General features: G+C 41.6%; 1 protein-coding gene across 8 annotated transcripts in view; it reads right to left on the bottom strand.

Annotated features, from left to right (window-relative positions):
- Positions 1 to 18,871, bottom strand: part of PHF21A (PHD finger protein 21A) — a 103,243-nt gene that overhangs the window by 48,702 nt on the left and 35,670 nt on the right. For all 8 annotated transcript variants that reach the window (XM_075837935.1, XM_075837939.1, XM_075837932.1 and 5 more), the window contains 2 exons: positions 11,871 to 11,903; positions 10,144 to 10,209 (listed from right to left, as the gene is read on the bottom strand). In XM_075837935.1, the coding sequence (XP_075694050.1) occupies positions 10,144 to 10,209; positions 11,871 to 11,903 (99 nt within the window). The remainder of the gene's footprint in view (positions 1 to 10,143; positions 10,210 to 11,870; positions 11,904 to 18,871) is intronic.

Genomic DNA, 18,871 nt, shown 5'->3' with positions numbered 1-18,871 from the left:
ATCACATCGGTTTTACACAGGGAGATGTGCTGCCGACAGTGATATTTCTCGCTGCATAAACTATATGATCAGCCAATGAACAAGTGTTTGCTTGTTTATCGGCTGCTCGTTGCCCTATTTCATATGAACGCTCGTTTAGCCCGATCATGGGCCCATGTTAGGGTATGTTCACACGGCCTATATACGGACATAATTCGGGCGTTTTTGCCCAGAATTACATCCGAAAATAGCGCCTCAATAGTGCTGACAAACATTTGCCCATTGAAAGCAATGGGCAGACGTTTGTCTGTTCACACGAGGCGTAATTTACGCGCCGCTGTCAAAAGACGGCGCATAAATAGACGCCCGCGTCAAAGAAGTGACCTGTCACTTCTTTGGCCGTAATTAGAGCCGTTATTCATTGACTCCAATGAATAGCAGAGCTAATTACGCCCGTAATTGACGCGGCGTTCAAGCGCCTGCACATGCCGTTACGGCTGAAATTACGGGGATGTTTTCAGGCTGAAACATCCCCGTAATTTCAGCCGTTACGGACGCCCTCGTGTGAACATACCCTAAAAGAGCCAGAAGGCCATGTCCACACAACAGATTCCTCCTGAGGAAAAATCTGACGTGGATCTTGCTGAGATTCTGCGGCAGAAATTTTAGGTTGACCCTCCGATTTCTACAGTGGTTTTGCAGTGACAATCAGTGTGTGGCTACCCGATGGTTTGGGAGTGGAATATACCACGGAAGCCACAAAAAGAAGCGGCATGTCATTTCTGTTTTATTCAGCTAATCGGTTTGCAATTCCACCTGCTAAAAATGCCACCCTGCCTAAACAGAGTGGATTCCCATTGAAAGCAAACAGGAGGCTTTGTACAAGAAGAATTCACGCTGTGTCGGAATCAGCATGGGTTTTCCGTCGTGTGAACAAGGCCTAAATGTTTCTGATTTAACCTTTTTTTTTTCTAAAGATTCAGTTTTCGTTTCAATTTATTTATTTTTTTTAAATATAAAAATAATGTTTTATGTATTTTAAAAAAACGCTTTTAAATTGACTTATAAGGGCACGTTCAGACGTGGCGGAATTTTTACGCTGTAAATGTTGGTGCAATTACGCAACGAATCTGCACCAATATTTGCATATTTGACAGGTAATTCAGACGTTGCAGAAATCACAATGCATTGCAAAGGCTGAAATCTGCAGTGAAATTCCGCTTCTCCGCAATGTAATGAGCATGCTGCGGAGGGAAAAATCTGTACTGCAGCCTAATTTCCGCAAAGTAATTTTCTGCAACGTCTGAACTAACCTTCCTAAAAAACGATAGAAAGAAATGAAAAAAACGGCCGCTGCAGAATTCCACAGCAATTCCGTCACGTCTGAACGTGCCCTTAAAAATGTTTTTTACTTTGACAGAACGATATAGATTCCATATATACAGGATAAATAGAAGCTGTATCCTACAAAGTCACAGCTGTCAGTGCAGCGGGATTGACGGCTCAGCTGAAAGCAGGTCCTGTGATTTTCTGACACAGGATCCACCGAATATCGATCACATCTAAGTTCAGTGTCAGTGACACATAGGACATGCTTTCAGCTGAGCCGTCCGTACAGCTGAATCGGCTTTGACGGAACGATATAGCTTCCATGTATACAGGAGAAATAGAAGCTGTATCCTAAAAAGTACACATTTTTAATAAAAAAGTCAAACTAAAAAAAAATATTTTCTCTTCGAAGGTGTACATATCTTTTAGGGTTATGTTCACACGGTCGTTGAAGTCTCCGTTCGGAGCCTCTGCATGGTTTCCATCATATTTGACCGCAAGAATAGCGCAGCATGCACAGAAATGGCCATGAAATGGGAGAAAACCCTTGATGGAGCTGCTTAGAAGTTAATGTGGTCTGTCATGCACCGTTGGGATGCATTGTGGCTTCCACAAGAAAGATATAAACATAGCCTAAAATGCCCTCATTCATTAGGTGCAATAAAATGCTTGATCTTAGTGGTATGAATAGGGTAAGGCATGAATGGATAAGAAAACCTAAAGTCAGAATTCTGGTGGCTCTTACCATAGAGCAGTGCATTGTGGGAGCCTAGATAGCAGCAGTTAAGCTGAGCTGTTGACAGTAGGTGGAGCTATACCGCTGTCTGTTTCCAGGGACAACCAGAAATTTGCATGTAGATACATACAGTATATGAATGCAGACAGTGAGAACCTTAATTATAAAACAGGTACAGCAGAATATGTATTTATTTGTTGTTCTAACTGAAAGTAAAAGGAATTCAATAAAATATATCTATATCCACGATTAATTGAACACGTAACCTTGATTACTATTATTGAACGATTATTAAGCCACACCCCTTTTACATGTCACGCACCTCATTTGCATGCTATGGACATTGAATTAATATTTATCCCCGAGCCTGCGTATAGCCCCTGACACTACCCCAATTAAGTATATTACCCTCATAGTGCTCCCCACAGTAGAATGCCCCTTAGCTGCCCCCCACATAATGCCTCTATAACTGCCTCTACACAGCATAATGCCCTTAGTTGCCCTCCACACAGCATAATCCCCCCATAGCTGCACCCCACACAGTATAATGCCCCCATAGCTGCACCCCACACAGCCCCAATAGTGCCTGATAAAAATAATAATATACAATTCTCACTTAAGCCTGTTCCAATGACGAGTGGAGGAGATCCCTCTGCTCCTCTTGTCTGTGCGGCATGGCGCAGACAGGCGCGATGACGTCACTGCCTCGCATCCAGCGATACATAGTGAATGATAGAGCAGGGATCTTACGGCTCCCTGCTCTACCATTGGGTTCAACTGTATCTGCTTCCGGAAGATACAGATACAGTAAAAACCGGAAATAGAAAATAATTATATATAATTTTATTTTTTTAGGTGCTTCTACAGACTAATAAATTAGGTCTAATTTCACAAAGGACTAAATATAGTATTCGTTTGCAATATTTGTCTCGATAGGTTAGATTCCTGGGACCAGCGCTGCAAACTCATGCCGCTTGTTAACATGCAAGCCTCTACAGCAGTGTATACAGAAACGCTGCCTACACACATAAAGAGTGGTCACCTAAATTAATGTCTGACCTGATATAATCCATGGATTTAATAGGCCGAGCACTTATTCCCCCAAAAACTGGGTGTTACTGAACTTTGGTGTCATAGGATAGCTGCAGTCATGATAAACCATGTTCTGTGTTGACCGCAGCTGCTCAATAACCTTACATTATGAGAAGGGAGAACTGGAGCAAACAGTGAGATCAAAGATCTTTGTGGCAGTAGAAACACATTCGTCCCACTGTGAACACCCTGTGAATTAACTGTTTGAACTCCTGTCTGGACGGACCACAAATTGAGCTCACATGACAAATACAACTGAAAGTCACATATAAATACCCACAGGCACAAAGGGACACTTGGTTTACAGATAAAAAAATAAAAAAAATCATTAAAAAGGATGACAAAATCCAAATATAATAAAACAAAACATATCTTATGATGATTGCCCGTAATATGTGCTTTTATGGATGTATACCCTTTTAAAGAGGGGCACACCCGATCTCAAAATATGACTGGAGTGGCATGAATGTACTGTAAGTGTGAAGATCCCCGCAGTAGGGCGCCGCTGTGCCACTGCTACAGACGGCTTATGACAGCCATTCTCTAGAGAGGACACAGACAGCACAAATGGAAATAGCAACCAAAAGGTACTTAACCAGCAGAGATCCCACAAGCCGTACACATTCACTTGCACTGGTAAGTCAGATAGACAGAAGAAGACTGCAGAGTGATTTTAGAAGTTAAGTGAAATACATAATTTAGGAGCACCTGGCAAAGGGGTCAAATATTCGCAGTTTTGATTTAGGTAGTAACTTAGGAGCTTCCGGTTATAGGTTATTATGTACGACCTACTGAAAAGCCATTAAGATACACCATATAATAAATTAATATATATCTTGGTATGAAAACCTGAACTAAGAAATACAAAAAGGTTCTGTTCACACTTGTGTCGCCATTTGGATTGCTCTGCTCTATTATAGGAGAAGAGGATCGAAAATAACGGACACACCGGATCCATCGCATGACGTCTGAAGGAACCCATTGACTTTAATGGGTTCAGTCAGGTTTCCATTGTTTTGCCGGCCAAAATAGCGCTGCATGCTGTGCTATTTTGTCCGGCAAATAGGACAGATTCTGCGACCGAGCATAACATAGCCACCGACGTAGATGTGAACGGAGCCTGAGGCTTCTTTCACAGGGCAGAATTTAGGTCAGTATTTTGATTTAGTATTTGGAAGTCAAAACCAAGAACAGAACATAAAAAACAGGGAAAAACTATGATGGAAAGATTTGCACATCCTCTTAGTATTTGTAAGCCAAAACCAGGAGTGGTTCCAAAACGGGAGGCAAAATACTGCCGTGGGAAAATGGCCTAGATTTCTGACCAATAAGGCCAATTTCAATATCGGTCTAATATGGCTATTTGGGCACATAGATATTTTATTAAAGGGGTTTTCCCATTAGAGACATTCATGACGTATCCACAGGATATGCCATAAATGTCCGATAGATGCGGGTCCCACCTATCTCTAGAATGGGGCTCCCTAAACCCTGTTCTACCTTTCTGTGTTCCCACTGCCACTTGTGATTTCCGACCACGTAATTCAAAAACATGCTACGCCGCTTCCGTAAATGGCATTCACTTCTATGGGAGTTACGGAAACAGCGTAGGTCAGCGAGCTATTCTGTTTTCTGATTACATTGATGGAAATTAAAATTGGCAGCGGGCAACGAGATAAGTGCAGGTCCCAGAGGTGGGACCCGCATCTGACATATCCTGTGGATATGCCATAAATGTCCCTGATGGGAAAACCCCTTTAAAGACAGAACATCTTAGGCCGAATTCAGACGAACGTAGACGCATGTATTTCAAAGGGGCCGTTCACACGGCCGTTGTTTCAACGGACCGTGTGTCGGATCCATTGAAAAATAGTACTTGTCCTATTTTGTTCTGTTTTCACGGATCCCTCCATAGACTCAAGTCTATGGGGATCTGTGAAAACGGAACCCGCAGGTGGGCACCTCGGACATGAAAAAACATCACGTTTTTCACGTCCGAGTTTCCCCATGTTCGTGTGAATCTAGCCTTATATATGCAAAAAGGTAGTTTGCAAGTGCTTACTAGTTTACAAAGAGTAAGGTTGGCCATATTATATACATTAGGTTTTTGACAATAGAGTCCGATCAACAGTTAGATTTCCACGAGTGCTTCCAGACAATTTCCACTTGCTGCTTGACAAAAATCAGACATGATCTCTTCAGGGAAAACAATATGATTGAATAGGTAAATAAGTGGCTCTAGGAGGTGCCTGGAATCTACTTATCTCCCACTGAAAGTTAAGGCTACATTCACACAAGCGTATCAGATTCACGCGCAGGAATCTGGTCCGTGTGTGTTGCGTTATGCATCAGTGGGCTTTGCGAGTGGCATGCGTTATTCAAGCACTTTATTAATTTATTATTATTTTCAATTGAATTGATGCGCAAACCACACACTGCACATGGATGTGCATCCATGTGCGGTGCATGGTTTTCACGCACCCATTGACTTCAATAGGCGCGTAGGTGCGTGAAAACGCACCAATATAGGACATGCAGCGAGTTTCACGCAGCGGACTCACGCATGTAAACGCATTGAAATCAATGGGTCCGTGTGCTGCGTGTGATTTCCATGCGCAGCACACGGACGTTATTCAAATTTCCTCTAAGAAGGTGAAATCTCAAATGGTTACTACTTTTCTTTTGCACCTATTATGATAAATCTCCCCCAATATATTCTACTTCAAAGTAATAAACAAAATCATGTGTTGGACATATCGGGAAAAGTCTGGACGCTCCACATATTTTATTTACTTATCTAGCTCCGTAAAATAAAAAACAAAAGAGGGTTTATTTAGGGAACCAAATTACAATGATGTCTGCCTAAAACCACGATGCACAGGTCACAGTTGAGGACGTCAATAACAGCGTACAAAAAAGTTATTGCCACTCCTTTTATTTTAATTCAGAATATAATGGACAATGTTTATGATCAATATTGGTCATCCACATCATTTTTTTCCAGTGGACGGTCTCACTTAATGATTGCAGCGCTGCTATCGCCCCATGCCCATGTGCACAAAGGGCAGCTATGATACGTAAAAGTACACAGCGTATCCGCTCTGGTCACCGCAGGAAATTCCGGCTGAAAAACTGCACCAAATTGTGGTGCAGTTTTTCGGCTGGAATGTCTGCTGCGGAAAACTGCATGTAAAAAAAAAAGTTTCATACTTGCGCAGCCATGGCGATGCATCCCTCTGCCATCCTGCAGCCCGGCCTCCTGGAATGCTGTTTCATCCCATGTGACCTCTGCAGCCCACAATTGGCTGCAGTGGTCACATGGGATGAAACGGCATCTCAGGAGGCCGATTTGGACGAACAAGCACAGAATTCTGGATAAGTATAAGCTTTATTTTTTTTCTTCTGATTTGCATTTCTTTCGGTGGAATCGCAGCTTTTCTGCTGCAAAAAAAAAAACCCGCAACATCTGCTATTTGTTGCAGGTTTTACCTCCCCGTTTTTTCCGCTTATCATTTTTGTTCAAATCTCATCCACTTTGCTGCTACTGTATTATGCTGTGGATTTTCCGCCAAAAAAATAGTTGCAGAAAATCCACAGTATTTACGTTACATGTGAACTGACCCTATGAGTGTTCATATAGAGATAGTGGTCACGCACCAGGTAGGAATGCCCACTGAACTCGAAGCCCATGGTGAGTAGGAATTGAAAAATTATACTGATAAATTCCCCCCCCCCCCCCCTAAAAACAATGACGAGCCTGTATGGCAGTTCATGGAGGATGTACAGATCTGCACTAAAGGAGCCATAGTACAGGCTCTGTGCACAGGGCTCTGCATTGTGCATGACCCTGTAGACGGTAGGGGTTCGTTTCCATCGAGAGCCTTTAATCAACTGAATAAGACACGTAAGGGTTGAAGTATTGGTAATGGTGTGGTACGCAGCCGCAAGACCACTGCAGAGGTAAAACCAGTGCAAAATTGTGTGTTAATGGTTTAAGGCCTTCACACAGAATTTTTCTGTCTTTTTAAATGGCATCCAAAAACGCTTGTAAAAATCCTAGCAGTTTTCAAATGGAACATGCATTTTTTATTGCGTTTTTAGTGACATTTTGTACAAGTCCTATACAAAAGCCTATGGGGAAATGTACACCTTTTAAAACCAATTAATTTTTACAGCTTCAATGCATCTTAAATATAAAAAAAAATAAAAAATGGAGCAACTTTGCATATATTGTTGCTTACAAATGTCCTACGGTTGTGTCTAAAGGGGGTTTTACACAGGACGATTATCGGGCAGACTAGCGTTAATATAATTGCCGAGAATTGCCCTGTGTAAAAAGGGCAGTGATCAGCAGATGAACGAGCAAACGCTTGATGGTCGTATAGTTTTAAAAAAGTAAAATATCATCGTTGTCGGCAGCACTTCTCCCTGTGTAAACATGAGACGCGCTGCCGACATGATAATGTATGGGGACGAGCGATCGGAGTAACGACCGCTCGTCCCCATCCATAGCTCCGTGTGAGAGGAGCAAACGATCGCCGATCAATGATGTCTCGTTGATCGGCGCTCGCTGCACTGGCCGGGTGTCGCCAGTGTAAAAGGCCCTTTACACAGACCTATGCATGTTTATGGCTACTACAAAACAAACCCTGTGTATAGTCTGACCCTGCAGTCAACAGCCCAAGAAGTTAGGAATAAAACATGTTATATAGTTGGTGATACATTTCACATCTTATTACATTTTCTAATAATCTGCAAAAATACTAAAACCACTAGACAAAATATCAAACCATTAAAAAATAAACTGGGACTATTGGTACCTATAACAGTAGATTTTAATCAGTTTACTAAAAAGTAAAAAAAAAAAAAGAACAAACGAAACAAATAAAAAACGCGTATACGCTGCACCCTGGATGACTTAAGTTATAAATATTTGAAGTCCATTTCTCTGTATTTCTAAGTGTAAGTTGGCATCCTGCAGTGCTGCTCTTGAATAAAATAGGACTCTACTTTCTTAAACCATTATAATAAATTCACAGCTGGGTAGCATTACGGCTGCCCACTTAGAAGCCCCCGAGGCCTAAAAATACAGTTTTTAAGTGCTTTTATTTCATTATTTTTGTTACTCGCAGGTTTTAAAACAATCGTCGTTTGAGGTGAAAGTGCTCTGAATAGGCTGGTTTCTTCGTACACGGCACAACATTAACTGGAATTGATAGAAACAGCCAAGATTAATGTTCGATATCAAGGAGTCTCACAATAAAATTAAAAAGGGATTGTAAAACCTAAAATATCCCCAACAATTTCCTGTGTTGTCTAAACCACAAGAACTCATTTAGCAAATACCACATAGATGGACGATGACATGTCTAAGCGAATAGATTTTCTGAAAATAGACAAAAATGTCGATTCCGATGTTCACAGATCAGATGTCTATACAGAGCCCCTTAGATATTAGATGGTCAGGGAATCCCACTAAAGTGGGAGTATTGATCAATAAGAATGACAAAGCAATAGGTTATTTACATCTGCCATAAAAGTTAATATCCAAACGTTCATACAACTACTATAAAAACGATACGACGAAACTTTAAAATGGATTTCTAACTCCAGTGAGATGCTTTCTTTAGACACGCGTATACAAACATTCACACACAACTATGTTATCCTTCCTCAGTAAACCTGGTTCATTACATGAATCATTGCAAAGTAGCACTTTATAGCAATCTGTTCCACAAAACCCTCAAACAAGAAAACATGCAAACAATGACAGGAACAGAACTTTGATAGGTTTGGCTTGTGAAGTATTAATCGCTACATTCCATCTGGAAAAAAAACAAAGCCGTTTTTTCCCTCTTTGCTGACAAGTATAATATATTGATTGAAAGCTCTGCAGGTTACCGATATATTCAGAGTGCTGCGGGGGTCTTGTTAACAAGTCTGAAAGGAATAGGAAATGTAACAAAAAGGGGTTCCTCTAGGACAATGGTTTCCAATCAGTGGCTCTCCAGCGGTTGCAGAACTACAGCTCTCAGAATGGCAGAGCATGCTGGGAGTTTTAGTTCTGCAGGGGCCGGAGAACACTGTTGTAGGAGAAGTCTCAATGAATCCACCATCTAAACAAAAAGTGCTTGGACTTTGTTACTATTCCAATGCCACTGATCTAAGATTTTGCGGACCATGGGTGTACAGACAGCATGCATTTGTTTACATTCCCACATCCTTTAGACACGCCGTGTACACACACTTCAATGTACGCAGTGATTTATGTATATGAATGCATAAATAAACACACCCTTCCCATACATCTGTACTTCCTCACATCTTAGCTTGGAGACCAAATTTCATTGCATGTGGTTTCAAAATTGCAAAACTTGATGGGTCAAGTGGGTTTATTGATCATCAAGAGCCCCTTCCAATTGCCGAGGGGAACATGCATTAACATCCAGACAGCTAAGACCTAAAGACTTCATAAACATAAGAGAATTTAAAAAAAGGATATTCCGGTCAGAATATATGATCACCAACCGGAATATCACTTTAAAGCAGCTCTCTCAGCTGAATATGGTGCACTAGGTAAGACCAGAATATTACATGAACAGGTCCGTTCTCCTATTAGCCAAAACCACACCAAAAAAATATTGTGCCGTTTGGCCAAAAGGAGCCATCAAAGTATCCACCGAACTGTATGAGTGAGTGTAAAATGAGTGTGCAATATTCATGAGGGGAGCGCGCCCCCTGCCTACCCCCCACCCTACTCACAGTGATTGATGGCTGGCTGCTGTGTATTTGCATATGCAGCAGCCTGTCAATCACCCCCAAGAGGGACGAGCAGAGCTATCTCCTCTTAAATACACCAGACTATTTTTTTGTGCAGTTTTAGCTAATAGGAGAACGTACCTATCCCTGTAATATGCTGCCCTCATCTCGGGCAGTATATTTAGCTGAAAGATCCACTTTATTAGTCTTCAAAATAGAAAAAGAAAGAAAAACAATTCTTGACTCACCTGCTTTTCACTCAGAGATGTGATTTTGGCTTGGAGTTCATGGAGTTGTTTCTTCAAGTCTGCATTCTGGAGAGAGAATAAATATGTATATGTAATTGGATATAAAAGGATTAACTCTCTTTCTAGTAAGTAGGAGAGCACCACAACAAAAACAAGTAGAGAGGCCTCAATAGAAACTCCTGTCTAAGGCCCCATGCAACTACGGACCAATTCCCTTCTATTGACCACAGACACCTTCCCGTATATTTGCGGTAAGGTGTCTGGGCCATAGAAAGCCTCCGCAAACTATAGGACTTTTGCTTTTTACGGACTGTGCGCCCATACTTTGTAAGGGAGCACGGGCTGAAAATGTGGGTGGATGTCCGCGTGCGATATTACATACATCAGAAAAAAAACAAAACAGGTATACCAGCTCAACAGAGGGCAAAAGGATACATAACACAAATGGGCACTGCAAACGCAGCATAAAAGTAGCCTCAGGCCGAATACAGATGACCGTAGTATACGTCCGTGTGACTGCCGCTGTTTTAATGCCCGTCACATCGAATGTATTTCAATGTGGTCGTTCACACGTCTGCTGTTTTAATGGACCATGTGAAGGGCCCGTTTTCATGGATCCCCCGATAGACTCAAGTCCATGGAGATCCGTGACAACGGGTCCCGCATGGGTGCAACTCGAACGTGAAAACGGCTGTTTTTCACATCCGAGTTTCCACTCGGTCGTGTGAATCTGGCATAAGTATGTCCCTAGTAAAAACAAGTTTGCAGGTCCGTTAGCAAACTTCACAGGAGAATATCAATAAGTAAATTTTGATTTAGTCAGAAGTAGATTTTAGAATTTTTTTCTGCACTAAAAGTGGATAATGCAATTAATACACCGCTTTTGGTTTTAGGCCGGGCTCATGCGACCACTAAAAGTACAGTACACCTCAAGCACAGTAATAATTGACGTAGCTGATGCATATTACTACGTACAGCTTTTGCCTCCTTTTAATACGATACAATCAGCCGATGAATGAGCGTTTGCTCGTTCATCTGCTGATCGCTGCCCTGTTTACACAAGGCAATTATCAGCAACGAGCGTTCTGTGAACGAGAAATTGGCCCATGTAAAAGATACTTGATTATTCTAAAACAAAAAGGTGTATTACTCAATGTTACACAGTGAAGTAAATTTATCAATGTGATTACAACAGCTTTCTGCGTGCCTGAAAAAAGTGGGCAGTGTCTTTTATGCAACTCCCTTTTCAAGTTTTTCTGCCGCTTTTCAGATCTGAAAAATGTTGAAAAATGACAGCAGGTTTGATCCAGAAGGTTTAAACCAGACTCAAACTTTTTCTACTCTGGCCTTATCAGCCAATCCTCTGGTCTCATCAGCAAACAAATACTATAGAGCAGAACCCATATTACCTTCGTAGCAGCGCCAAACAAATACCACTGCGGGTTTAAACTTTTAGCACGTGCACCAATATTCCTCAGCAGAGTATGCCCTCTGTTAATGAATATCGTGCACGGGGCATGGAGGAGAGACAGGTGACCCACTCGGAAGGAGTGCCAGTCTTAATAGATCTCCCTCAGTAGGTCATATTTGAAGTTATTTATGAACATTTGGCAATTTTATGCAAAGAAATTAAAACACAATTTATGTTAAACACCAATTAGAAATACACCGTAATCCCAAGAACCAAGTATTTTACATTTTGAAGAAAAGAAATAGTGAAATTTTACCTGTGGATCTTGCTTCATTTGAGCAACCAATTTCTAGTGAAAAGAATTAAAATAAATAAAAGTAATTTTTTCAGTGTTAACAATTCAGACAAAAGACATTCATGCAGCAATTATTTTTATTGAATGCATTTCAGTAATGTTTAGTTTCCTTTCCAGTAATCTGCTCTATCACGCAGCAGTGGTTCTTATAAAGCGGTTTGGGCTATAGTTGACTTATCAGTGACAACGATTATAGTAATCCAAATTTTGTAGGATCTTACCTTCAAACCTTAAGAGGGGAATTTATGAAGGGCTTTACACCAGTTTTCTGTCTTTAAAAAGTTGCAAATTATGGCGCGGATAATATTGGTGCAATAATTTGCGACTTACCGTTTTACCCTTCCTCCGCCACTTTTAAAAAAGTGAGTGGGGCTTAGCGGAAGAGGCGTGGCCATCCCAATCTGACATATTTACTATAAATTTACGCCAGAAACTGGTTTAGAATTATAGATCGTCGCGGACGTAGATTTCCCTTTCTGGTGCACAAACAGAAGAAGATGCAACAAATTTAATAGGAGGCGTGCGCCTCAAACAAATTAGCGCATCTTATTCCTGCGGACTACATACTAAGGCCCCACGCACACGACTGTAAAGAAAAAACAAAAAAACTCAGTGATTACGGACCACAATATGGTCCACAATCACGGACCTACCTCGCTACGGAAGTGTGTCCGTGCCGGGAAACATGGAGCATGTCCTACTTTTCGTTCTTTGCGGGCGGGCTCCCATACTTTGGCCAGCCGTGTCCGCAATCGCGGGCCATGATTACGGGCACGGCCGTGTGCATGAGGCCCAAGACTGGCGTATGAAATCCCAGTCTTAATAAACCTGCCGCAAAGTGTTTTTTTAACCGGTTAAGGACTAGGCTGTTTTACAGCTAAATGACCAGAGCAAATTTCACAATTTTGCTATGCGCTTCTTTAGATGACTATAACTCTGTAGGGGAATAAAGTTCATCTTTGAATTTTACACTCTTTTTAAAGGACAGATAGGGCTTTGTTTTAGTGGCATTTGTCAGTATATATCATTTTTATTTTTTTCTCTAAAGTGGGCAAAATTGGAAAAAAATGCAAGAATTTAGCAAATGCGTCAGTTTAGGCTAGTATTTTTCACACACGGTATGGACCACGGACAAAATTCATCTCCTTTCACGTTCTTCCACTTCTCCCGTGCATGGGGATACCAAATATGTGTGCCTTATTCGCTGTGCGGGCATGTACCAGGGCTTGGCATAAAAGGAGGCTTTTTGGCCTTTTCGGTCCAGGAATTTTGCATTTGATTTTATAGCCGCATACTGTTTTCTGGGGGGCCTAATGCTGCTGAAACATTAGAAACACCCCATAAATGACTTCATTCACACAAGTAGACCGCACAAGGTTTCCTTCAAGGGGTTTATCATATTTTTAGACAGTCCAGTTTTCTTCTGAAAGTTTCTTGAATAAGATGGATCAAAATAAAATTAGCAATTTTTTAGCAAATGCGTCAGTTTATACCAGCATTTTTCACACACAGCATAGACCACGGTCAAAATTAATCTCCGTTCACATTCTGCCACTTCTCCCGTGCACGGGGATACCAAATATGTGGCCTTATTTATCACATAGAGATGTAGGAGGGCGGACGATAGAAGAAGATTATTTCACATATCGCTTTTTTTCAAAGCTGGTTTTACAAAACTCAACAGAGTTTCTATAACACTTCCAAAATATCTGCTCTTGAAGCAGAAATCCCAAAATATTCATCTAGGGGTATAATGGGAATTTATTTTTTGGGGTTTTCTAAAATAAGAAATTGCAGGTTAATGCAAATGGAGCTCTCCAGCAGATGAACTTTAGAGAATATGCAAACATGACATCCACCCCCCACCCATTCCCTCCCTCACCCTTGGAGTAAAATCATGGGAAAAATAAAAACGTAATGTAGGGCAAATATATTTTCAACAAATTAACTAAAATCTAATAATTCAGAACAGTGTGGTATTTTTTAAAACATGGCTCAATGCACAGGCCTGGTTGTGAGGGACATGAGGGACAGAAATATCGGGAATCTTTGCGGTGCCCGTCTTTTCTGCAGACGCGGCACTTTTTCTGGGGGTTGCTTCTGGTTGGTGTTGGGGGAATCCGACTGAAGTGTCTTTCAGTCAGTCGCGTGACATCCTCAGACTAGGGGCATTCTCGGGTGTCCTGAACATCAAAAATGAGGCCTTCAATAATTTTTTCCTGGAAATCCAGGTATGTGTCTCTGCCTCTGTTTTTTTTGTAGAGCACAAATGAATTGTGGATGGCCACCTGTAACAAATAAATGGCCACTTTTTTGTACCAGGTTTTAGTTTTGCGTTTTACTAAATAGGGCTGTAAAACCTGGTCGCTTAAATCCACCCCCCCCCCCATGTACTTGTTATATTCGGACACGCTCACTGGTTTGTGCTTGTCCGATGTTGCCCCTCTTTCCCTCACTGCCACTGTTCCTGCGGTATGAATCGTGCTTAGCACATACACATCTTTGCGATCCCTGAACTTGACCGCCAGCAATTCTTCAGATGCATAAGCACAGGAGTCCCCCTTTACCATGCGCTTCCCCACTAATTGCTGTGGAAAACCAATTCTGTTTTTGCGCATGGTACCACATGCCCCAGTCCTTGCAGCATGCAAATGCCTAAACAGGGGCACACTGGAATAAAAATTATCACAGTACAGGTGGTACCCTTTGTGAAGCAGAGGCTGCATTATCTCCCACACGATCTTACTGCTGGTGGAAAGATCAGGGGGGCATCCAGGAACATTTATTGTGCGGTCCCGCCCTTCATAAATCCTGAAGGCGGTGGTATATCCTGACCCGCTTTCACACAATTTGTAGAGCTTAACGCCATATCTTGCCCTTTTGGCGAAAGCTAAGACTGCCATGAAAGCTGAGGAGGGATTCGTCCACACTTACATTCTGCTCAGGGGTGTAGAGTTGCAGAAATAAATTATTCAGGGAATTTATTAGCGGTCTTATTTTGAACAACCAATCCCGGTTTGCATCGGTACTTGGGGGGGCCTGTGCGTTGTCATTGAAGTGGAGGAACCTCATTATTGTCTCATAACGAGACCTGGGCATTACTGCAGAATATACTGGGGTGGCTTGGGCGGGTCTTGTTGACCAGTAAGACCTAATGGAGGGCTTTTTGACAATACCCATATTTAGGGTGAGCCCCAAAAAATTTTTTAATTCCTGCAAATTGGTGGGCGTCCAATCTCTGGCATGGGTGGATGAAGGTTTCTGCCTTATATATTGCGTGGCATATAAATTTGTTTCGTGGACAATCTGATTTAGGATGTCGTCCGTTATAAATAAATGGAAGTAATCCATTTGGACAAAATTTGTATTGTCCACGGTTATGCCAGGAGTGGCCGTAAATCCGTGGATTCTAGGCCCAAAAGATGGGGCAGGTGCCCATACAAGAGCCTGGACTGGAGGGACCAGGCTGTCCCGTGCTACAGCGCTACTTGGCCCTGCGCTTTCATGTTCTGCAGTTTCGACTGCATCAGGGACAATGTCCCCTGAAGATGAACCTGAAGTGACGCTGTCATCGTCACTACCTAAAACAGGTTCCATCTCGGACGCCATCTCTGATGCGGTCTCCGACTCAGACCACAGCATGGCGTATGCCTCCTCGGCGCTAAACAACTTCCTCGCCATAACATAACTAACACTAACACTAACTAAACAAATTATTTTTATTTTTTTTTATAAAACACACAAACTAACTGCTATATATATCTACACTACCGCTAACAAAAAAATAAACCGCTATTGCTATATATATTATATATATGTGGATATATATATAATTATATACTCCCTACCTGCCTATTCTAATAGAATAAAAGAAAGAAAGGTAGATAGATAGAAAAAAAGATAGATGGATAGATAGATTGTATAGATAGATAGAAATCTATCTATACAGTGAATGTTTTAGAGTGTAACTGTATTTTTTTGTAACTGTAACTGTAATCTTCTGGCAGCAATTCTCCCGAGTCTCTTCTTCTCCTCAAACTGAAACAATGTTTGAGGAGAAGAAAAGAGGCAGGAGATTTACTGCCAGAAAAGTCAAAATAAAACAAATGTGGTCGCTGTGATAGGTTTTCACAGCGACCACATGTTCAGGGACCATCAGATTGGTCCCTGATACTCTGCCCAGTGCCCAGAGCTGTTGGTAACAGCGTGGGCACAGGGCTGTGTGCACGCGATCGCGTGCACACTGTTTTATAAGCAGGAATGCATGTGATCGCTGTGATTGGTTGTCACAGCGACCACATGTTCAGGGACCATCAGATTGGTCCCTGATACTCTGCCCAGTGCCCAGAGCTGTTGGTAACAGCGAGGGCACAGGGCTGTGTGCACGCGATCGCGTGCACACTGTTTTCTATGCAGAAATGCATGTGATCGCTGTGATTGGTTGTCACAGCGATCACATGTTCAGGGGCCAAAAGATTGACCCCTGACATTCTGCCCAGTGCCCATGGCTGTTAGCAACAGCCAGGGCATAGAGCTGTGTGCACGCGATCCCGCGTGCACAGTCTCTGAAGTGCGGCCGTATATATACTATACGCCGGACTTTAGAGACCCTGACCGCTGGCCGTATAAATACGGCCAGCGGTCGGGAACCTGTTAAGATATCACAATATAGATATACCATAAATGTTATATTTGGCCTTTCCTGGATATAAAAGTTCTGATTGGATTTTCTTAAATCTTCAAGAAAAAAAAAATTAAACATCTAACAATTGCTCTTGATGTTAAAAACAAAACTTACACGAGCACATAAAACAGTGTTAAAAAACGTATACGAAAACCAAACTAGAACGAAACTAAAAATGAACCAGACCGGCTGAAGCAAATGTGCAGCTTTCCTGAATGATACTAAGCTCAGATTAACCTAGATTTAAAATATTTTATTTTGCATCTTAAGAAGGTTCACCCGTGACTTCCTTATTTTTTTAATGTTCATTTATTTAAAAAAAAAAATTTAAGATTAAATTCGCCCACAATGGATTTAGTAAGAACTGGTTTAAAACACCAAACATTTAAAAAGGCAAAAACACACCTAGGCCTTCCTTCACTGGGGGGCAAATATTTTATTAAATGCACTAGTCCTTTATCTTTTTTTTTTCTCAAATCTGTTTTTATTTGAAATACAAATCGTAACATCATAGAAACAGGGGCACATTAGCCCAAAGTGCAAAGAAATAAAAGTTCAATTTCAGTACTAGTCCTTTATCTAAATACCCTGGAAATACCCTGGCAAAGGCAGAGTGGCTTATTGCCACCAAGCACCTGGGGTACATCTGCCATGACAATCAGCATGTCGCGGATGGGGTGGGATGGGCCCCCCCACGGTCTTATGGCATATGTGCCGCGGCAGCTATTGACCGCGGCATCCAAGCGGTTAAACGACTGGGATCGTCGTTATCGCTGATCCATGCCGTTAGAGCAGGAGACGGCTGTAACACACAGTTGACACCTGCGGCATATAGGGCGGGCTTAGCCAGTGAGTCCACGCCAAACTCCCCCCTCCCGACTATGACGTACATGTACTTCAAATGTCAGGAAAATGTTTCATTTTAGTTTTTTCCTCCATGCCTTCCAAAAGCCATAACTTTTTTTATTTTTTCGCCAATATAGCCGTATGAGGGCTTGTTTTTTTTATGGGACAAGTTGTCTTTTTTCATGGCACTATTTATTGTACCGCATAATGCACTGGGAAGTTGGGAAAAAATATTTTTGGGGGTGAAATGGGCAAAAAATAGCGATTACGCCATTTTTTGGGGTATTGATTTTACGGCATTCATCAGGCATTAAAAACGTCATATTCACCTTATTCTACAGGTTGATACGATTACGGTGATACCAAATTTATAGGTTTTGTTTTGGGTTTTACCACTTTTAGAAAAAACTATTTGCATAGGTTGTGTCCCCATATTCTGAGAGCCACAACTTTTATTTTTCTGTCAATTTGGCGATGAGATCTTAAATCTTGCAGGGCGAGCTGTAGTTTTCACCGATACTATTTTGGGGTACAAGCGACTTTTTGATCACTTTTTATTCTAGAGAACGAAGGTGACCAAAAAACAGCAATTTGCATATTTTATATCATTATTTTATTATTAGGTTAAACGCTATTATTGTGATAGTTCTGACTTTTATATTTATTTTTTAACATTGCTTTAGGGAAAAAATGGGAAAAGGGAGTCTTTTGAACGTAATATATATTTTTGGGGAACACTAAAAAATACTAACTTTTTTTAAAATTATTATTAGTCCCCCTAGGGTACTTGAACCAGCTGGATCGCTTGCATGTTATACTGCGATACGAATGTATTGCAGTATATCGCTATACTGACAGTCAAATTTGAAGCCCTGCAGAGGAAGGGCTTCAAAGATGACAGACCTGGGGGCCTTTATTAGGCCCCAAGACTGCCATGACAAACATCTGCAACCCCCAATCGTGTCATGGGGGAGGGGGGGGGGAACACGTTGGGGCAGGCACTAAGCCCGTGAGCCTGCTCCATACTTCCCCATAACGGCTGTCACGTATGTGGCATGTCGTTAAGGGGTTAAAGACGACCTGTCATCAATTCTGACATTTCTGTCTTAGTAAATAATTGTATTTGTATTCCCCATAATATAAAATTTCTCTATCACATTTTCTTAGAACGCTGCATTGTGCTGTTCCTCTGTTATTCCTTCTAGAAATGTATGAATAAATTGAAAACTGGGTGTTACCAGTTGGGGGGGGGGGGGGGGGGTCACTACACAGACTGACACTGTCCAATCAGTGCTGACAGAGTAAGACTGTAGCGACACACCCCTTTGACAAGGGAAACGTTAGCAACTAGTTACTTTTTTTCATACATTTCCAGTAGGAATAGCAGAGGACTGGCAGAACACAGAGTTGTAAGAAAAGATGCTCCAAAATT

Source organism: Rhinoderma darwinii, chromosome 9 (genome assembly GCF_050947455.1).
Source record: "Rhinoderma darwinii isolate aRhiDar2 chromosome 9, aRhiDar2.hap1, whole genome shotgun sequence".
Classification (NCBI taxonomy): Eukaryota; Metazoa; Chordata; class Amphibia; order Anura; family Rhinodermatidae; genus Rhinoderma; species Rhinoderma darwinii.
The sequence above is the reverse complement of the archived record's forward strand: the minus strand, read 5'-3'. Positions and strand labels throughout refer to the sequence as shown.